Source organism: Rhinolophus ferrumequinum, chromosome 10, assembly GCF_004115265.2.
Source record: "Rhinolophus ferrumequinum isolate MPI-CBG mRhiFer1 chromosome 10, mRhiFer1_v1.p, whole genome shotgun sequence".
Taxonomy (NCBI): Eukaryota; Metazoa; Chordata; class Mammalia; order Chiroptera; family Rhinolophidae; genus Rhinolophus; species Rhinolophus ferrumequinum.
The window spans coordinates 21,683,738-21,706,678 of record NC_046293.1 but is presented as its reverse complement, the minus strand read 5'-3'; the positions used below and the strand labels follow the sequence as shown (position 1 = coordinate 21,706,678).

The 22,941-nt window shown below is 43.9% G+C and overlaps 1 protein-coding gene across 2 annotated transcripts in view; it reads left to right on the top strand.

The window, feature by feature from the left end:
* ELK3 (ETS transcription factor ELK3) overlaps nt 1–22,941 on the top strand; it is a 66,069-nt gene that overhangs the window by 11,817 nt on the left and 31,311 nt on the right. The window contains exons 1-2 of one of the 2 annotated variants that reach the window (XM_033116327.1): nt 360–440; nt 15,362–15,570. In XM_033116327.1, coding sequence (XP_032972218.1) covers nt 15,364–15,570 — 207 coding nt within the window. In that variant the 5' untranslated portion in view covers nt 360–440; nt 15,362–15,363. Of the gene's footprint in view, nt 1–359; nt 441–15,361; nt 15,571–22,941 lie in introns of those variants that run through there. The other variant, XM_033116326.1, reaches the window with a different exon arrangement.

Genomic DNA, 22,941 nt, shown 5'->3' with positions numbered 1-22,941 from the left:
GGGAAGCGAAACATATCGCTGGTTGCCATTGATAGAAGAAGAGCAGTGTCCAGATTTTTAATTAGAAGAGCTAAGACCAGAATTTTCTTAAACATGTTTTATCTTGCCTTTTTTTTCTAATGTTTCCACTGGGTGGTGCTGCAGGAATTCCTACCTTTTGCCTTGGATCTACCCTTCCCAGAAAGACGCCTCTAAAGCATAATAGGAGGAAGTCCTGATTTAGAAAGATTTTACAGTTTCAACACAATAGAAGAGTTTGGAGGATGCTCTGGCAGGAAATGTTTCAGTTTCTGGATGTGGAAAAACCACCATCATTTTGTATCATACAAAAGTGTTCTTACTAATACTGGGTAGACACTTGGCTTTCACCAACTTATTGTGTAGCACAGAACAGCTTTCAAGTTTATCTGAAAGATGACGGTTTCATTCTAGTGGAAGTGGTATGTAAGATTTCCTTTAGTTTCAAATTTCCTAAAACTATCTTAACAGAGTACCGAAGCAAATAAACATTTTCTGATGTTAAGACAACACAGATTTTAATAATATCTCGAGGCTTTATTGAAGCTGAAGGCATTATTCCCTTCTTATTTTAGAGATCATTTGTGCAATGTATTGATCTAAAAGTAACTTAGATTTTTTACTTTCAAAATAGTTTTAATCGTAAAAGTTCTTTTAGTTTGGTAGCACTCGTGTGTAGAGGGGGATAGGGTGAGCCATATCCTTGTTTTACAGATAAAGAAGTTGAAATGTAGAGAAGTTGACAGCCCTGCCTGAGATCACCAAACTCTTCAAGGCCCCGGCTGTGATGAGAATTTACATGTTTGACCTCTTTCCTTTGTGCGCAGGATCAAATTTTATTAATATTAAAGTACAAAAATTTAGGTAACAGATTTTCCATTCAGAGGCCTATGAAATACAAGAATCAAGGGTAGTATGGGGGGAAAGTACCCATTAGAAATTGAGGAGCTCATTACACTGAAGCTCAAAGGACAGTTAGCAAGATTTTAAGTAAGTTTTACTGAATGCAAAACAGCATTTTTTTTTTTTTTTTTCATTTGCAAGTCGTGATCCTCCTTGAAATCCCAAATACTGTTTTCTGAAAACCTGAAACAGGGCTTCCTCAGAGGTGTTTGTTTTCAAAGGAGAAATTTTGAGCCCCTGCTGGGTGCTGGGTGCCGCACTAGGCCCTGTCATGTGGAATGAGTGGGGTCCCACGCTTGTTCCTGTTCACAGGTGAAGTCTTTCTCATGATTCGTTTTGTTGTTATGTGGAATGTGCTCAGGTGTTGGGCCCTTCACTGGGGCCAGGCTAGACCACTTTTGACTTTCATCCTCTCATTTTGCCATCCTGTGTGCGAATACCGAATACCGAGTGGGGGCACGTGTCTGTCCCGTGGAGGGGGAGCGAAGTTACCGCAGGTGCAGCTCCTGTCCTTACGTCTTGTCTTCACAGGCAAGAGGTAGTGTCGATTATTTAGTGTTAGGTGGAACTGGAGCATAACTAAGCCAATATACAGATCTTTTGAAAAGGGAAGTTGGTTTAAAAACGAAGTGGTGGTGGGACGGGTTCAAAGTTTCTTGCTTACAACAGAACCTGTTGGAACCACTGGAGTCACAGATGAGGCAAAGCCAGACACAAACAAGGACATTTCGTGATAGGATTCCTAGTGGGAATGTTGTATGGCCCTTTGGGTTAAAATGAGACTTTCCTCTTAGTACCAGTGAGGTGTGCATATGCGAGACGGAGCGTGTGCTAGAGGAGTTATGTGTGGTGAGTAAGAATCTGGACTTTGTAGCCTGAAGCCCCTGGGTAGGAGTCTCTGCCCATCCAGTGGCCGGAGCGTCTTAGTGTGTTGTTAAGTCACGACTTCCTCATGGAGTAGTAAATTTAGATAGCGCGTATAAAGCACTCAGCACAATGCCTGTTACGTAATAAATGCTCATCAAATGTTAGCATTAAAAAAGAAAAGCTCCTATTTAAAGAAGTAACAGATTTTTGGGGGGAGGCTGTGAGCCTTATTCTTGAGGATTCCATGGACTTAAGGTATTGTTGGGTGGGGGGCAGTGTAGCTAGCGTTTCCTTTAGAATGAAGCTCTTTGGTTTGAGATTTATAAATTATCTTTAGGGTTTTATAAACCCTGCTGAAATTAGATATCTTTTATATGAGTATATCTTTCTTCCCCCTAGAAAATTTGAGATTCTTAAAAGAGTTCGTCGACCAAACACAGGTAGAAGATACTGCCATGGGGATGTGATTGTGTATGAATACATGTGCGTGTGTGTCTGTTCTCGGGGTGATTACATGCTTTAGGTTGTCTATATGAGATTGTTGGTATTTGACTGTAAATATTGTAAAACCAACAATTTCACATAGTGGTGTCGTTAAGAAACGATTTGAGACAGTATCAGAATGAGAGAGATTGTAAGGAGGTATGATTACAGCATATTTTCTTATGTTGTTTTTCAAAGCCTTGTAAGTCAGAAGTTGTCCGGTAGTCTTGGACCACTAGTAATCATATTTATCTAAAATAACTTCTGCCATGTACAGTATTATGAAATAGTCTTGAATTTTCCCTGGGGACTTATTGGTAACTTTATCACATCTAATGGATCATTTTTTAGTTTCATACTCTTGATTCAAATGACTACTGTTAGGATAATTTGCTTAGCTTTTTTTTTTTTTTTAACAGTAAAGTGCTTAGAATTAAAAAAAAAAAACACTTAGAATTGTTTAGTATTTTTTCCCTGTTTAATTCATGGGGCTAATTACTATGGGGAGGAAAAAAAAGTCTCAATGAGATTTCTTGGGTCATAAGAATAACAGTGTTCTTTTAGAAAGCAGGGTTTGGCTGTGGTGTTGAGGGTTAAAACAGAGCTGACACAAGGCAAAATGAAACCAGAGCTGCAATTACAAAGTGGGACAGATGTAGGAGGCCAGGTTTCCTGTGGCCCATTTTCCAGTTTCCTGCCTGCAACCTGCAGAAGAGGAAGCTGAATGTTCAGAATGAGAACCAAGTATGAGAACTGAAGGGTGACGTGCTTCTAGCCAGAATTAAGATACACACAAACAACACGGACAACAAAAACAGTTGCAAAGAAAGTGATTGTTTGGGTTTTAGTCCAAAAATGTCTGGGAAGGAACAACATATCTGTTTAAAGAAAAAGCATTGTCAGCAGACCCTGTTCTTGTCTGTGAGACTCTATGGGGAGACATCTGGGGGCTGTCCCAGGTTGTAGGAACCTCTGATTTTTACAGCCCTAATCATCTTTCAACACATGGTCTGCTTTTTAATACAATTGGTTACCTGGGAAGATTTTCCCTGCAGTGCCCAGGACTTCTAAATCTGTTTCCTGGGCATGTTGATATACGAGGGAGGTGGATGTGGTTAACCGAGGGGCTGTAATGAACTATAGCCTCCCTTTGGGAAGGCTGGGTGACCAGTTGGCTGCTTTGATCTAGCAGGCGTGTGTTCCTTTAACTACCCAATAAAATTGTGTCTGATGCTTTCAGAGAAGAGAGTAAATGGAAATGTGTGTGTTGAAGACGACAGATCACACACCCTGTGTGTTTGTGTGGCTCCCCAATGTGGGGAGATGCAGGCCCAGGCAGTGAGACACTGGAGTAGTAGACAAGTCCTTCCTTCTCCTGGAGGGGAGGGGGGAAGGAGAGAGAAATAAAATTATTCTGTGTTTGGGCTCTTTGATACATCATAGAAGAGTCTGAAGACAGACATTACAATCCCCACCTCAGTGGTAAAGAAATTAAGTTCAATGGTAAATGAAAATCTGAGGAGACTGAGGTTCCCTCTACATTCACTGAACGCCCATTGTTTGCCAGGTGCTGTGTTGGAATTGCTGGTTGACGCTAATGAAATGACAGCTAACAATATTAAGTAAGTCCATTTGGGGAAGCCATGTTGAAGGCTTCACAGAGGCATAAACGAAGGCAACACATAAGCTTTATCATGAAGGCTTATCATGTACAGGGCACTGTGCTGAGCTTTTCCCATACGCCATCTCATTCCAACTGACTTGCTTCTTTGAGGTACAGAAAAATAGATGTACGCGTCTGGGACAACCAGTTATTTATTTACCCTGTGGATTGATTACCACTTCTCCTTCTTCAAGCCCAGGAAGAACAAACTCTGTACCAGGAATGTTAGGAAGTTTGGGGATGTTGCCAAATTGGGGATCTAAGAGGAACCCACCATGTGAGGCAGCCTAGAGTGAGAAGAGGCACTTTTGCATCTCGAAGTGAGTAAGACAGGTTTTGGGTTATGCGGTAGTGTGGTCGGATAGGAAATGGCATGAATATACACCATGTGGGAGGAAGTAGAATGGTTCGAACACACTTTCCCAGCCGGAGTTAATATAACCATCCATTTTCTTTTCCAAAGGAAGTTCTCATATAAAAGTCACCGACGAACCAAGAGTTGTTTCTAATTTACCCAGAGATAACACAGTTTCAGAAAGAAAGTAAATGGTTATGTTGTTATTACAGTGGCTTCAGTGATTTCCCCTGAAAAATATTCCTCTTAGATGGAAGAGTTATTTGAAAAATTATATTTGCAAAGCATTGCAAACTATAAAGGGTAAATAAGTAGGCTGAGCAATGGCCACTTTCCCTCTCTGCTCCTGTTCACCTTGCTCTTTAGAAAAAAATGGGCAATCTGTAGATAGCCGCAGAATGAGTGAGAATACAAACATTTGTTACCGGATAAAAAGACCTTTGAGGGACATGAGCTTGACCTCACAGATTAGCATTTTTTTTTTTAATTTATTGGGGTGACAATTGTTAGTAAACTTACATAGATTTCAGGTGTACAATTCTGTATTACATCATCTATAAATCCCATTGTGTGTTCACCACCCAGAGTCAGTTCTCCTTCCATCACCATGTATTTGATCCCCCTTACCCTCATCTCTCACCCCCCACCCCCCTTACCCTCTGGCAGATTAGCATTTTTTAATGCAGTGGTTGATAATAATTAAAATGCCTTTTGAAAATAAATTTTAATCTTATTTCCACCTCACAAAAATGATAAAGATTTCAAATATGGGCTGCGTAGTTACCAAATGTTATCCTCATTTACTTAATGCCTTGAAATTATTCTGTGCTGAGTTATTGTAGACCTCAAATAATACAAATTGTTGTTTTCCAATTCCTTGACCTAAGAACAGGGTTTGTTTTATATAATGAAATGTTTTCTGCCCTTTCTCTTGGATATTGATCATATAATGAAAAGTACAGAGGAGTTGAACTTAACAATTATGAAGTGTTCAGATCCATCCTCATTTCTCTAACCAAGCAAAAGACAGGTACTCAACGGAGCACCTACTTTATTTCTTACACAGGAGTTGTTCTTTCCTTGGCCTCTCTCATTTCTAATTTTTTTTTAAGTTGGCTGATTTCTTTAGTTCACATAAGCTTTGGAAAATCAAAGATCATAATTCTACCCCCTCAGTTCCCACCTCAGTGTAACTTTAAAAATGAATTCAGGAACATGCAAAGACAAGTGTTAGGTTGCCATCAATAGGAAGAGGAAGAAGTGAGTATTCAGACTTCTAAGAATGGAAGCAAAAACCTCATGCTTTGCATGAAGTTTCTGTGCAGCCCCATCTTACATTAAGTCGTTTGGCGCCACCTTGTGGCAGACGGAAAGAATGCCCGCCTCCAACAAGAGGAAAGCAGTTTTTAGGAGGAAAAGAGGCAGCCTGAGAAGGGACTCCTACAGGGGCAGGTCCAGGTTTTGTGGGGCTTGAAGCTTAAACAATCCGGGGAAACCTTCTTTGTATAACCCCCCCACCCCCGCCAAAATTAGAAGCACAAAATCACTCGGGCCCCTAGACTTGTGCAAAGTAACGGTTCCTGAGGCATTAGCTTCACTGTGAATCTGCCCCAGGGTATAGGTTCCAGATGACAAGGCAGTGCTGGTCGTGGGGTGGAATGCCCTTGTCAGCCCAGCAGCTGCTGGAGGTTTGGTGGAGTTTGAAAGGGCACAGTAACCCGTGCTACTGGACGACTTCTGTTCTTCAGGCTCAGGCTGGAGGTTGTCTCTGGATAAATTGCAGGTCTGTTGCATTCCAGGCCCCCCCACCGTTGATTCATGCTTTGCCATTTGCCATTGCTGCCCCCACCCCTGCCCTGCCTGCTGTGGGGACTGTCTGCCTCTGTCCTCTCACACTTTTCAAATGTTAACCACCCTTTAGATTAAGGCTGTGCTCAAGCTCACTCCTCCAGAAAGTCTTCTCCAACTAGCCTAATCTTAATCCTAAGGCACATTCCATGCTTTGGGGGGGAGGCGGGGAGGGCAGTAGTACAGAGTGGTGAAGGGCATAGGCCATGGCACTCTCTGACCTCAGCGTTTTGTATTCATTCATTTGTTTGACAAATGTTTATTGGGTGCCTACGGTGACCTGGCTCTGATCTAAGGGCTGGGGAGACATCAACCAGCAAAACAAAGGTCAGTACTCAGAGTCAACATCCGAGAGCAGTGCTTCTCAAGCCGTCTGTAGAAAGGGACCAATTTTTCAAAGTTTCCAAAATATCATGGATAATTTTGTGAAATACAGTAAAGTACTAGGAAAATAAAAAAGATTCTAAAACACAATCCGCAATTTCTTTTTATTATACATTTAATAGGCATAAAATGGTATTTCAAGAAATATAATTCAAATAAACATAATGGGGAAAATAAGTACAAAAACTACATATTCATTGAAATTGTGTGTAAAGACAATTAATACAGAAGATCACTGTTACTACTGGTAGTGGTTTTGCCGTTTGGTAATTGTAACCAAACAAAAAAGTTTTAAGTAAAATAGAGAATCCCTATAGTAAATGCCCATAAGCACACTGTAAACAAACACCATATTTATCAATATTCACTTTTAAGGTGGCAAATGAACTTCCTGCTGACTAGCAAGTTTAGGTTGGAAACAAAAATGGGACTCGTAGGGGAGGACGTATAGAAACTATTTCTATGTTTGGTTTTAATTACTCTCAGAGAGAAGCCAGTCTCACAGAGATATGTTGACAGGAATGGAGGAAGGGATTTTCAAACACATTTCAGCAAACTCAGGATATTAATTTTTTAACCTTCATCCAAAATGAAGCAAGTATTCCTGCATTAAAAAAATTCATCTGTAATCCTTCATTAGTTGCCAGTTCCAACAATTTAACCTATAAAATTATACGTGGTTACATTTCAATCATCTTTTAATGGTATCAGTGAATTCCAGATTTTTATACACTTTTGGGTTACAGTTGAAAAGCTAACCTTAAAAAAAAAAAGAAGAAAAGAAAAGCTAACCTTGAATATTGCATGTTTTTAGTGTGGTTTTTAATGTGACTGCCTAGTCCATAGCTTACGCTGACAGATGAGCCTGCTGATCCCATACTTGCATGTGGTGACAAATTGCAACTAGAAGTCTCTGTATACTTTTGATTTCTATACCTATGTCATCATAGACTGGTGACCAATAGTTTGCAGTGGTATGTTGGCCAAACATTGAGTAGACTGTTCTACAGGGCCCCTACTCTTCCACTGTTGGGCCTCAATTGCCTCATCTGCAAAATGGGAACAGTAACCATTTGATTCATAGGGCTGTTGTGGGAATTAAATGAGATAATATAATGCAGGAAAGTGCTTGGTATGTGGCAAAGACTTCATAAAAAATACCCACCATGTCCAGAGAAGACAAAGCTAAGGCTCTTATAATTGGAAAAGACAGCTTAATGAATGACTAACACTGTGAGACTGTATGCTAAGTGCTAAAAGGAACCTTGGTATGAGTGTGTTCACGTGTGTGTATATAAATTACTTCCATTCCGGAGGAATGGGATGGCCTTTTGATCTTCTCTGTCCTGCCCATTGTGCTGATTATTTGAACTGTCTGATTGAGCATCAGGATGGTGACCACATTTTACTGCTTTTACCCTGCTTCATGACTGTTCCTGTTTCCTACCCCTGGGGAGGGAGCAGCTTTCATGTTTGTGCAGGTTGTTGATTAGACCCCCAGTGGTCAGAGGAGATGGGCCTGGCTTGAGTTAGTGTGCTCTGGGGATTGGTGGTTAGAACCCTTGCCCTAAGGGGGACGGCTGTGTGGGCAAATGGCTGTCAAGTGGATAGAAGAGGGCCCCAGGGAATTACCTGGGTGACCATTATCGTGGTCTATAGCATCCTTCTCTCTGAGGCTTCATCCAGATTAAAGAATGAATTCAATGATGTATTTTGCATTCTTTAAAAACAGGAAGAGTTGAAAACACAGAACGAGGGTGGAAACGAACCACTCAGAGTCCATCTAAGTGTCTGTCCCGCTCTGTGTCAGAGACCAAATTCTTTCCTCTTATGCCGCCCCACCCAGCTTACCTCTGCATCTGTTGTCCTGACTGGCCCAGTGAATGGACCCCTGTGGGTTCCATCTTCAGTCAGAAGCAGGATTGTCCTCGCTGTCCCTTGGGTTGTCGTGTTAGAACACTTAGTCTGACACAACACTCTCATCTACTACTTGCCTCCCCTCCTTGCTCCAGGGGCACAAGAGAGATGGGAGGAGAACTAGCCCCAAGAGAAGTGTGGGCACCAAAGAGCCATCTTTGCTGGAGGCACAACAGCTTGACAGCCTTAAGCTAAGAAGCATTTTTAAACCAGTGTTTCTTAAGCAGGAGTCAGAGGATATGTGCCCAGGAATTCTCTCAGCAAGAATTTTTAAAAATGTTCTTTCGTTTTTGATGATAGTGTAAAAAAAATAAACAAAGCATATTCCAAGTCACCTTATAAATAAGTCCCTGAATAGCTGAAAGTCTCCCTAGATTTCAGAGCCTGTATTGGGGTCATTGCCTAATGAAAAGAGAACCATGGTGATACAATATCTAAATGATGCTTCAGGCCAGGTGAAGGCCAAACGACTTCACAACATGCTCTATGAAGATCTTTCCCCGTTGCTTAAAAAGTAAGCATTTGAATAGCACGCACAAGGTGTCGTTCAACTGCATTATTAGTAACTCATATAATCCTTACAACAGCCCTGTACAGGAGATACTTTTATTATCATCATCCCCATCTTACTTACGAGTATGGGGAGGGGCAGAAAGGTTAAATAATTTACCTCTAGTCCCAAGGCCAGGCAGGGCCAGCGCTTGCGTTTCAACAGTCTGTCTCCAGAATCTGCTGTTACCCAGTATATGGCCTTCTAAATAGACAAAAATGGTTCACTCTCTCACCTGCTGCAGATTGTAGAAAATAACGGTGCTTCAGTGAAAAACCGCGTTGTCTAGACTATAGAGAGCACTCTGGATGATGTGATTCTGACTTTATGGAAGCTGCTTTACAACCCTATCAATTACGTATAGGATAACTGATAGCAAAATAATTCTTGTCAATAGGGATGCAAATTCTGTTCTGTCGTACGGTGTTCAGCTGACTCCTCTCTCGCCCCATTTGGTCTGACGTGGGCATTCGTTTCAATGTTCCTGATCTAGAAATGCCTCTGTCATTCGGATTCTCTTTTGACTTGTTATAACGTCTGCCTAGTGCCGTCCTTGATTCATGAGTAAAATTAAACCTTTCACGTGTCTTTATTTTTCTGTCTATAGGAGAGCCATGATTTTACCCATTTTGAAAATTACTTTTAACAAAGGAATTGCTCAACTCTCAGCTTCTCAAAGAAGCCATGACCTTCTCTTGTTCATGTAACCCAGGCTCCCACCCCCTTTACCTGCTCTGGTTGCATTTTTCCATAACGCGATTTTCCCAACATACTATGTAATTTAATAGTCATATGTTTGTTGTTTATGACCTGTCTTCTCCTCCTGGAATGTAAACTCGAGGACAGTGGTCTTCACCTTTTTGGTTCACTGATGTGTCCCCAAAATACCCAGATGGCGTCCTGACATAAAACGGACATTCAAAAAATAAAATTAAATAAATAAGCAAGCAAGGAAAGAATTGAGTCTTCAAAGAATATAGCAATATAAACACATTTTACCTGAAAGAACCTGTGTTGGCTCAGTCATTGCCATAAGCTTTCAGTGACTGCATTTGTTGGCTGCATTTCAACAAAACTTCATCTGTCACGTGTAAAATTAATCATGAATTTGAGTGGAGGGAGGAATGTGTTTTACCTGTGAATTTCATTTTATCATTATATGAGCGTTATAAACCTTGAGGAACTTATATCCAGTTTTGTTGTTTATCTTGAAGGGAAATTATAATAAGTTTTAATGAAAATAATTTGTCAGCATGGGGAACCTATCAATTTTCCCCCCTGCTCCTTTAAAAGGAGGCATGTGTAATATTCAAATTGGACAGGATGTTTTAGATGATCTCCTCCACTGTGGCAAGATCTAGGATATAAATTACAAAGGAAGAGAAGCCATTGGGGCAAATAGCGGGTTGACTTGTTCTCTGGAGAGGCCTGGAAGTGGGCCTGCCAGCTGCTGTGACTGTTGTGTTTGGTCAGCTCCTGTGGAAATGGTGAGAAATCACCCACTGCAGGCGGCACAACTGAGGTGCAGTCAGAGGAGCAGAGAAAGTGTCAGACGCTGAGAGGCACCTCTCCCTGTAAGAACAGGGGTGGCTTTAAAAGGGGACTGATCCTAGATGGAAACGTGCAGAGTTTGGTTTTGCGTAAAGAATGGCATCACAATACCTGACAGAGTTTCATACATTCAAAATAAGGCCTGGGCGGCGAGGACGGGAAAGAGAAGCATTTTCTAACTAGCAGAAATTTGACGTTGGGGAATATTTTAAAAAGATTTATAACATTTGTGTTTTTTTTCCATGTGCCCAATGTATTTTAAGTGGAGAGTTTGGAAAATCAGCTAAATGAGATTAGGCTGATGAAACATTTTGACTTAAAGCCGGCCTCCATTTACATGGTAGCGTATCAAGCATAAATATCACGTATCTACACCTTCTTGATCTTGTTATTTAGTAGGAGCTGTAGTGTGCTGTCTGAATTACTCCCATTCCTTCTAATGGCTGCCAGATAAATTGGACTTTATTGTACCTGCATGTTAAGATACTGGGCTTCACTGAGGATTCTAGGCATGTAAGAATCAATTTAGAAAAAGAAAAAAACCACTCAAATTTTTTTTTTCTGGTGGGAGAGATATTAATTTGGATGAGTTTGCTAATATGTTCAGTGTTGGCAGTTGGTAGAGGGCATGCTCCCCAAAAGATGTTAGAATCTTTTTCTTTTCCAATGGCGCCAAGGGGACAAAGTTTGTAGCTGGCAGAGGTGTGATAGAATGCAAAGCATGATTACTGTGCTTCCCTGAAAATAAGACCTAGCCAGACCATCAGCTCTCATGCGTCTTTTTTGGAGCATATAATATAATATAATATAATATAATATAATATAATATATAGTATAATATAATACTGGGTTTTATATTAATTTTTGCTCCAAAAGACGCATGAGAGCTGATGGTCGGCTAGGTTCTATTTTTGGGGAATCACGGTATATGTGTAAATGATGCTTAATTTAATCATAACTAAAACTAACATTGGAACTAAAAGAAGCACAGTGTGTGCCCTTGAATGGAGAGAACCACAGCAGCCATGTGAGCGGGTGTTCCCCTCCCTCCTGTTTCCCATGGTCCTGCTCCCCCACATGTACTCACGAATTTTAATCCCACTGATGGCTGTGGCCAGAGGGGCTGGGAGGGTCCAGAGCTGCCTTCGGGGCCCACTACATCCCAGAATTACTTCTGCCGAGTGTAGAATGGGGTGACAGATGTTTGTAGATGCGATTATAAGCTCACAAGGAAATATTTTTGAGACTCATCTCTGAGTAATGTGTGCCGGGGATTTCCCACAGTGAAGATTTGTGTGCTGCACAGTCATCGAAACTGGTGGACCAACCAGGGCAGGGGAGTGGTTGGAGAGAGCTGGCGAAGAGGAGAATGAGGCCTCAGCACTGGGCTTGCTGTGCATTCTGCAGGAATGGCTTGATGATGCCTTAGTCACCTCCAGAGAAGTGCTCTTACTAACACCTAAGCCTTCTGAGTAATCCTCCAGTACTCAGTTGTAGCCTGGCAGTGACGCCTCGGCGTGGGCGAAGTGAGGGGGAGAAGGGAATGTTCCACAGCCCACTCGGCCACCACCCCAGCTCTGCTGGAGTCGAAGAGCTTGCAGGGCAGCCCTGTGTTTCCTGATTCACAGCTGCTGACCTTTCCTTGCCCCAGTTCCTCTACTCCAGAAGTCTGGATGGCCCCTGATCTGGGGGTCCCCATCCCCACCATTTGCTCTGCTGCCTTTTTACTTTCTACTCATTTACCTCTCTCTTTTCTTTTCCGTTTCCTTCTTCTACCTTTGTCTTAGGCCATGGCCATAGCATTCACAGCCATCACTTAGGTCACTTGTGGCCCTCTGAGTGAAGACATGATCAGCCAGTCGCCCCACATCTTGTAAAATGCTTTTTCCTGTCTAGATACACCTCATGATTGTGAATGGAAGCTCTGTAGTGTAAAGACATCATACCCCAGTGAAGAGAGAATCTTTTTAAACAAAGCCGTTGGGCACTGTAATAGTCAGCTTTTGCTGCATCAGTGCTGTGTAACAAACTGCCCCTAGACTCACTGGTTTACAGCCGCATTTATTTTTCCCATGGGTTGGCTTCAGGGATTCTGCTTCAGACTGTGGGTCGTGGGGCTTGGCTCCAGGCTTTGGGCTGAGTTCAGGTTGGCTCCACATGCCTCATTTTGGGGCAGCAGACTTCATGGCAGTAACAGGAAGACAGGAGGAAAAGTTCAGACATGCGAAGCCTCTGCGACCTCGTGTCAGAATCGGCATGTTTTAACTTCTACTCAGCATTCCATTGGCCAAGTCAAAGCACATGGCCAAGCCCAAACTTTAGTGAGCTTGGGAAAAAGTACCCCATCCATTCTAGTGCACTGCTGCACCATCACTTGAGTGGGGGAAGGAGGGAAGGCTTGAGAACATTTATCCAGTCTTCCATGTAGGTCCTCTGTAGTGGAGAACATGACTCCCGTACATGGGGTGGAAATGCCATGAGAAGGGATTCCAGAAAGCACAAGAAGCTCTGACTATTCCTGGGTAGAAGAGGCACCAAGTGTAAAATCCATGGGGGTGTTCCTGTTGTCCTCCTGTCCCATCTGGAACATGATGGTGCGTGCCCATTACAGGTGGGGGAGGAGAAGGTGGCTCACCACTTTCTGACCTGCCATGTGAGCCACAGCTCCTTCTATCCAGACTCCATACCCACTGGCAGCCTTCTGTCCTTCAAAGCAGGTTCCTCCGGGCATCCCCTTCAAGTCCCAAAGATATTTTAAAGGTTACTATCTGAAATGCTTGGCCAAGAAAACACCAAAAAATTGGGAGACAACTATTAGCAATTCTTAGTGCCAATGATGAGAAGAAAGTGTGTGGTTCGTCCTCAAATAATCGGAAGGGTGGTTGGTGTTAGGAGTTGGAGCTGGCAAGTTGCTGCGTATCCCAGCAGTTGTGCTTACAAGATTCGTGAGATGCAAAGGCAGTTTTGATTCAACAGCGAAATGATTTACTGTCCCACAGACTGAGTGGCCATGGTGGTGAAGGTTGATTTCTGTCAAGAAGATCTCCTTTAAAGAACCATAAATAAAACACCGAATGGGTATTTGGAGACCATTCCTAATCTGCTTTCCTTTAACTGAGAAACCCATGTTGCTCAGGGAAATGATAAAATGTGTCCTTTCAGCTCAACATATGACAGGAAATGAAGAAATGAATACTTAATGGGTAGCTAGGTATTTCCACATCCCTTCCCGTGTGGAAAGGCAGAAAAATAATTTGTCAGTCTGAAAGCTGCCCTTTTAAGAGGAATGCACGAGAGGAGTTGCGGAGCTGACAATATTCTTACAGATAACTCCCCCTAAAGCAATTACTCGGGCTTCCAAGTCTCCCAGAGTCTAGCTCCGTGTCTCACCACTCTGGCTGCCTCCTAGGACTTCAGCCTCCCCTCCTTGCTACCATAGTTCTTTCTGGCTTTGCCCCCACCTCTCAGCTTACCTTTGAAGCTTCTATCCTGCCAGAAGCTTCTGTCCTGCCCTGGCTTTCTCAGCCCAGCACTGGAATGTCACCCCCATCTTGTCCACATCAAAACCTAGGGCGAGTCACATGTCCAGTCATGACAGATCACCTTTTTTTTTAAATTAAAGTTTATTGGGGTAACAATTGTTAGTAAAGTTACATGGATTTCAGGTGTACAATTCTGTATTACATCATCTATAAATCCCACTGTGTGTTCACCACCCAGAGTCAGTTCTCCTTCCATCACCATATATTTGATCCAACAGATCACTTCTTATCCGAGGCAAAGCTTTTGAGTCCAGCCCAACCTCTTCTTTCCTAATTTAATGAATGTTGATAAGAGAAATGGATTATTAATGCTATTATTTTTAGTATCAGGACCCATTGCCATGAAAGTCCTCAAATGTTTGAAGTTGGGAAACTACCTGAGGGAGTGGGGGAACATTTCTTCCAGAAGGCCTCATTGTGTCATGATGGACGAGTAGGAGTTCACCCAGCTCCAAAGCTAGGGAACAGCATTTTGGGCAGGAGGAACAGCACTTACAAAGTCTACACCAGAGTCAGAGGAAAAAGATAACATTTTATATGCTTTCCTCTCATAGAGGAGAAAAAAATGCTTTTCCCATCTCTGCACTTGTGATGGTGCAGTTTGTTCTGCAGTATGACAAATGCCTGGGAAAGTGAAGGACTTTTCAAGTGGCAATGATCAATTCTTTGATTCCACAAACATCTGTATGTGGGGTGCATGCTACATTCAGGCATTGTGCTGGGTTATCAGAGTGCTGGGAATACACAGAGTAATCCAACGAAGAGTAATCCAACGAAGTCCCTTCCATGTGAAATTCATCCTGTCGCCACACTGACTGATATACCCCAGCCTCATTATCCCAGACCCCACATAAATGTACTTCTCATGGGGTCCACATTCATAGCAGTTAATGGACTAGAGACTGACCATCAAAGGAGTTGATAGGATGGGTGGGAACAGACACTACTGTTAAGTGGGGAATTGTTTGAATGGGGACTAACGTGGGCAGTTGATTAATCATGTTTCCACTTTATTCCTGGTGTAACCCTGTCACCTGCGGGGATATGTCACAGATACAAGGATCACAGGGCTGCCAGCTATTTCTGAAGTGTGGCTGTTTAGAAAAACGCATCCAGAAGGCCCCTGATTCAGAGCGGCCTGTCGGGATGGACGTGCACACGGCTTTATTAGGTTCACTGGGAGAGGGGCGAGAGGGAGCTGAGGCGCTCACCCCGAAGCCCCCACCCCTCCAGACTTGGCATCTGCACTGATGCGCTGACCTGCCCCCCTTCCTCCCCAGGTATGGAGAGTGCAATCACGCTGTGGCAGTTCCTGTTGCAGTTGCTGCTGGACCAGAAACATGAGCATCTGATCTGCTGGACCTCCAACGATGGTGAATTCAAGCTCCTCAAAGCCGAAGAGGTGGCCAAACTGTGGGGACTCCGAAAAAACAAAACAAACATGAATTACGATAAGCTGAGCAGAGCCCTGCGTTACTATTATGACAAGGTGAGCACTTGCCTTACGTAAGTCTGTCTTGGGGAGGTGGCGTGCCACCTCCATATTTCATTGTTGGAAGCAGGTAACAGTGTACTCTGAAGCGAACTGGAAAATGAAATAATGGCAGTTTATGCAGTTTGAGGTTTTTGTTTTGTTTTGTTTTGGCTTTTTTTGAGAAAAACTGTCCTATAGGTATTTTTGTCTGGAAACTCTTTGGGTGTTACTGTGGGTCAAATTTTGTTCCGCTGCATTTTCATCTGTAGTTGCTGCAAAACTTTGCCAACAGCAGAAATTAGATGTCGGGAGGTTCTGGGGCTTTCCTCATGGTTAGTTGCTTGAGTGGCAGAATGGGTGTTAGAATCTAAAAAATCTGTTTATCTCATCTGGTTTGTAGTTCATGCAAATGGGCCTTTTCCTGGGGGAACAGTAGCTTAGGCAAGTTATATAAGCATTTGGTACTTCCGTATCCTCATTTATAAAATGGGGACCCTAAGAGTACTGGCTCAGGGTTGCTGTGAAGACCAAACAAGTGTTAATTAACATGGTCAGTACTTAGAACAATGCTCGGGACGCGGGATTTGCAGCTTCGTGGGAAACATCCCTAATCAAAAGAAAAACCATTTTCATTTTCAAAGTCACACAGATGAGTCAGCGGTCTGTCTTGAGTGATAACACAGCATCATCGTTGCCAAAGCCAGGACCGTTTGGGTGTGTTTTAATGCAATTCTGGAAAAGCAGTTGGCAAATTTAAAAGCAGAATGGCAAAATTATTGCTATTTAGGGGCCGTCACTTCAGGCCTGTTTCTGTTGACCATTTCTGTGTTGCTGAATATTTAGCCTCATGGACATAAAGACTTAGAGTCCTAATAAGGGTAAGCTTCTGCTCTGGTTTTACTGTTCATTTTGAAAAGTGAGTTGAAAACTGATTTAAATATTAGTTCCTGATCTATATTTAGTGCCTTCCTTCTGCCAACCTCTTAGGAATTCAAGACAAAAGGATTACACATTTCAGGAAGTGGTGGCATCATTAATTATAAAATGTTCCTTCATATGATCATAATTGCATATGATTATGCCATTGAAATGTTAAAGGTGCTTTCCTTTAATGTGGCAATTAATTAATCCTGGCTTAATGCAGAGTCCTACTACGATGTAAAAGCACTTCTTGCAAATTGCACTGTCTGAAAGCCTGGCAGATGGTTTATTGTTTTGCATTTTCCCCAGGCTCTAAGTTGTACAATGGGAATTGGAGCCCTCTGAAGGAAAACAGTCATCTTGCCTTCTGGCAGGGTGCCTAAAAGCGTGGCTTTGAGACTTGGGGAAAAAAAAAATTTCATTGTTTTAAATTAAGGTGTCAAAGAAAAGGAGTCCTGCCTCAGTGTCTGTGACTTGGTTTCATCTCTTCGCGTGGCCTGGGTGTTGGGGCTAAGGATTGTGTGTCATCAGCACGAAGGGAGATCATGGGCTGCAAATGACACCGCAAAGACTGGCAAAGCCATTCCTGTTTAGACTACACCTGATCTCTCTTGAGCAGATTTTTTTAATCTCCGGGGAGAGCAGTTTCAGAGGCTTCAGTCACCCAGCATGTTTTGGTCCTTTGTGTCGAGGGCACTGTGCTGAGATCTTCTCCTTTAAACTACAACAGCCCATCTGAGACAGTCCTGCTAGCAAAGCACCTTCTCCTTTTATAGATGAGGATGTGGGGCTTTGATGAGAAACCTGCCCAAGCTCCTGCAGCCAGGAAGTGGTAGAGTCAGGATGCCCACATTCTTGGCAAAAGGGCACACACCTTGCCTTCTGGGCCTTTCATTGCCTTTGCCTCTGAACACCTGAGTTCTAGGTAGGCAATCAGGAAGCACTATGGGTATTGCCGCCTTAGAAATTTTTGTGTATTATCAAGCACTTCAGTACTAAAAAAATCCAGCATATACTGGGTGTCAGGTTGAACCCAAGGCCTCGGGTCCCAGTGGCCAGTGTGGCTTACTCCCCGAAATTGTCCCTTTCCTCTCTTGCAGACTCCAAGCTCTGACTGCATGAGCTTTGAGCAGGCAGCTGGCACTAACAGGGCAGAAGCAGCTCTTGTCCTGTGTGTCATGCAGGTGTGGCCACCAGGCGAAGGTGCCCTGCATCCTTCCTTGGACACATGTACACTATGCACATGGATGTGTACACAGTACATAAGCACGTTTACACAATACACATGCATGTACACATGGCCGTTTGAATCTTTCCCATGAAATGTTCTCAAGTAATGAGTAAGAGTGATCATCATTAATTAGACTCCTAATATAGTTTAAAGTGAGAAGAAGAGGAGGGAGTGGGGAGGAAGATGGAAAAGCTAGGGTGAAAGGAGGATGGAGGGGAGAAGAAGAGAAGAGTGGAGGGGAAAGGAAGGAGGAGGAGGAGAAATGGCAAAAGAAGGTTACAAAAAGTCTACTAGGTTTTACATTTTAGATGAGCTTACTTTGAATTTTGCCAGTGTTCCTCTGTGACTATATGTGTAAGTTGAAACATGAAATTGCCAATACATGTCCATTTTTGAGCCACAGAAGTGGCATCTTAAATGGCCCCGGCTCTCATTTAAGAGACAGATTTGAGGACGGTCTTTGCGAACGGGAAGCCTCCCCCCACAGTGGGCAGCCTTTGGTATGCCCCACTCCTCACCACACCGTGTTTCTCAGGCTTTCCCAGCACTGAGTGTGACCTGTCTGCCATGGACTGCGCTCCTTCCCCTCCTCCCCAGCCTGTTCCTCAGTCCCCTCCCCTCTCCCTCCTCCCCACCTCCCTCCTTTTCCCCCTCCTTCTTCCTCTCCCCACTCCCTCCCCCTGACACTTATCCAGAGCCTGATCTGCACGTGGCATAAATTAGGTGACTCCCCTACCTTGACAGCTGGGCTCTTCTTGCCCTGTTTTTTTTTTTCTGTCATTTGCCAGCTACCATGTCTTCACTCTTGGCTGACACTACACATCCCTTGGTTTGTCCTAATAGGGAAGTTTTCCTGCCCCAGTAGATAAGCATTGAGCATATTATTATTTTGATGTTATATGTTGTATTTTTAGCTCATTCCAGAATATTAGAAACGGGCAGAGAAAAAAAGGCAAAAATGTGTGCAAAACTTTGCAGAAGGCATCAGAGGAGAAGAACGAATGAGCTAATGGTGTCAGGTTGGGGCTGAGGCACTTGAACCATGGTCCCTGCAAAATATGGCCTACCTACCCCGGTCCTAGCAGGTGGTTAATAGCGTGAACTCTGGGCTAGATTGTCTGGGTTTGATCCAGCTCTGTGATTGTGGGTGCTTTGCTTAGCCTCTCTGGGTCTCAACTGCCTTTTCTGTAAAATGGCTCTAATAGTAGAGTCTACTCGTACCCCATGGAGTCATGGTGGGGATTAGCTGAGTTAACACATCGGTGCTGAGAACGTGCCCAAAACACATTAAGTGCTACAAAGCATTAGCCCGAGCAATAATACAGACGACATTTTCCTTCTTGCTAATGTGTAAGGTTCACACAGGAGCAATGGAGAAAATCAGGACCGTTGTACACCCTTCCTGAGCGGGCCCATCCAGAGGAATGACGGCTCTGCACCGGTGAGCGGGCCGGAGCATTTTGTTATCTCTTTAATGACTGAAGGACAACCCCAATTTCTTTACCCATTCGTTGCCTATTTTTATGTTTAGTCTGTTCTGAGAATTCAGCTACTAAAATGCTTTCGTATCTGAATGACTCCTCCTCGCTGCCCCGAATCAAAGCGCGACCTCCGTGCGCCCCCTTGGAGCGAGCCCCCATCCTCCTGCGCTCCCCTAGCGCCCCCATGCGCTTTGCGTTTGGCGCTGGCCAGGTTCGAGTCCCGCGGGCTAACTTCACCCACTGGAAAGTGGGCGTCATACAGGCCCCTTCCCTCGTGGTTTGTGTGGGGATTACATGCGATCACGTGTGTGAGGGGCTCAGCACAATGTGAGGCGCGTGGGAAGCACACACGCAATAAATGCTCCTTGTTTCTGTTATCCGTGTTTAGAAAACTGACTGCACTGCTTTTATGTAGCTGTCTGTTTACGTAGGTGGCTTCCTCACCGACTGCCCTCACCGTGGTCTCCTGGCTTACCCACTTTTGTTGCTCTGGAACCTTGCATAGAGTCTGGCACATATTAGTTGCTCAGTGAATGTTACGTGAAAGAGCAAATGGGTCACATAATGAAATGGACACTACCCCCACACAAGTTACTGTATATGAGAGTTGACATTAAAGAAGTGCTGAACTTAGAAACAAACAAGAAATCACTGCCTTTTGGTTATTGTCCTGTTTTCGTTTCCTAGGGCTGCTGTAACAAATGACCGCAAAGTAGGTGGCTTATAGCAGAATTTTTTCTCTCTGTATTTCTGGAGGCCAGACGTCTGCAACAAAGTGTCAGCAGGGCCCTGCTCTGAGACTGGGCAGAATTTTCCCCTGCCTCTTTAGCTTCTGGTGGTAGCCTTCCATCCTTGGTGTCTTTGGCTTGTAGCTGTAACACTCAAGTCTCGGCCTCTGTCCTCACATGGCATTCTCCCTGGGTCTCTATCTCCAAAGGTCCCTCTTATGAGGACACCAGGTCTGTTGGATTAGGGCCCACCCAAATGACCTTATCTTAAATAGATTACCTCTGCAAAGATCCTACTTCTAAAGAAGATCACATTCACAGGTACTGGGGATTAGGACTGCAACATGTATTTTGGGGGGACACACTTCTACCCGTAACGTACATATATTTCACACATTGCTTGGCTTTCTATTAGATTTTTCAAAATTACACACACAGGGAGAGGCTTGGAGATGGTGCTTTGACTCACCTGAAATCAAACAACTCCTAAAAGGAAAAGTGCTCCCCACGACAGGAACAGGAAGTAGATTCAACAGCGTATCTGAACCAGATTCTGTGACAGGCATGTTACAGGGTACTCACCATGTGCCAGCCTCCCTGCTGGGTCCCTGGGGTGGAAACAGGTGAAGAGGACGAGACCTGCCATAGAGAGATGCAGAGTCTTGGGGAATTCAGCAGTTCCTGCTCTCTGGAACAGCAGATGATTTTAATAAATGACTTAGACGGGAAGGAAAGCTGACTCTGATGGCTCCAATCCTGGACTAGCAATGGCTGGCGTTGGTCTCTGAGGTTCCTTACTCCATCTGCGTTTCTGCGGATTGCCAATTTCTCACGTATTAGGGAAGGCTGGAGGGTCAAAGTTGTGTAGCTGAGCAATGCTAAGGACCTGCTTCCCCCACATACAGTTAGGCTGCTGGACAAACCTAAGTAGGATTGCAAGAAAGGAGTGATGCCCAGCCCAGGACATAGTTTTATACCCAGCACAACTGAATGAAAGGCCCCTGTTCAGCTTGGAAACATACAGGTCACGGGGGGTTGCTTGGGTCTGAGTCCATGAGGGGCAGAAACCAGAGCTGGTAGAGACCTAAATGGGACGTCTAGTTCCTGTCTGGGCATTCCACAGTAACCCCCTACCAAATAGCTGTACTCTGTCTCAAGTGCTAGGAGACAGGTTTGTTCATTGTAGTGCTGATGGTTTGAATTTTGGGGCAGGGTTTGTTTGTTTTTTTCTCATTATGTTTGAATTTTGGGGCAGTTTGTTTTTTTCCTCATTAAACTGAGTCTTCCAGAAGGTACTTTAACAATTTGATGTAATAGTAAGGATCTCTTTCAGAGATTTTGTTTATTAACAAGCTTAACAACTCCTTTTCACTACTGAACAACGTCAGACAGATGTGGTTTTTAAATCTTTCATTTTGGGGATGCTCAGATGGAGAAGAGAGGGGTTGATGCCCAGAGTATGACATAACTGGCCCCAATGACTGCCCACACACCTGTGGGCCTAAGTCTGAGGGGCACAGGGAACCACTGGACACATGGCATTTACTTCTTAGATATGCTCTGCGTGGTTTTAGTTACACATCCGTCTCCAGTGGACATGGCCCCTTTTTCCCATCATTCAGCCATTCCTTCAAGGACATACCCGCTCCCCTTGAGGGGCTCAGCAGCTGGTCGGGAGGCAGACATGCAGGCCAACTATAACAGAGCACGATGTGTAGAACACAAGCTCGGCCATGATTCCTGCATCTTCCCGGAGAGACGGGAGGGAGTAAAGGCGGGAAGAAGGCCATAGAGTTTAAGACCCTTGAGTCAGCTCTGGAGGAATGAGATGAGTTTACCAGGCTGAGAAGAGTTGGGAAAGGATATCCTGAGAAAGGGAACAGCATGTGCGAATGCAGGGAGGCTTTTGACTTTGCAACTACAGAGTACTTATTTAGGGGCTGGAGGAGATAAAAGGTTGGAAGAGTGAGTGGGAAATGAAGCATGAAATGTGTTATGCAAAAGATATGGAACTTTATGACGAGGACAACGGAGAACTAATAAAGGGCTGTAAGCAAGGCAGTGCCATGATCATGTGTGCATTTTAGAAATAAACATCTTTCTCTCCTCTTAGGCTTCGCGGCATCAATCGTGTCACACTCTGACCCCACAGCCCCGATCTTTTTGGCCGTTTACCACAAATCAGTTTCTCTCTGCTGGCTGAGTTGGCACTATCACACCTCCTCATCAGGGCTGGCATGTCCCTCTCTAGAACTGGCCGGGAGTGGAGAAGGAAAATGGGGCGTCTGCTGCTTGCATACACTGGGCAACTGTCTTGTGCTCAGAGCAGCTGAAGCCACAGACTCTCAGGGTTGCTGCAGAAGGAGACCTGGAAGCTTTACACAATCCCTCATCCTTTTCCGTCCAACAGAGCTTTTGTGCTTGTTGTTGGCGGTGAGCATTCATCCCAGGGGGAGGCGAAAAGCATTGCCAGCTCCCTTCTCAGCAGGAGACTGAAATGGTGATATCATGAAAAATCCTCCCGTCTCCAGAGCAACATCCAGGCTGATCCCCACAATGTACGGAACGGTCCTTACTTAATTAGAAAGGATTTAGAGGAAAACAGTCAAGACAGAGTCATTAGCAATATATTCCTGGAAGTAGGATGCATCCCCTTCTTAACTTAATTGGATAATTCATTTCAAATTGGGTCGACAGGAAAATGTTCGTATTCATAATACATATCTAAGATTGACCACCGGTGCCAAGAAGCCTGGCCCTGGCAGAATTTTTTAATTCCCCAAAATAAATTTTGCGAAGATAAAATGATGTACTGTCTGTTGGAGTGAAGAAAGAACAAAAGTCCAGCAAGCATTTGTATCCTGGAACTTTCTAGAACACCTATGTTGGTTACAAAATTCCGCAGAAGACCCATCTGTTCTGGACTCTATTCGGAGGTGTTTTGTGCATCGAAGGTGCCCTCTGTGCCCAGCTCTGGGTCTGAGTGTTGAGGGCCTGGTATGTTTCGTTAGGTGGTATCTTTTCC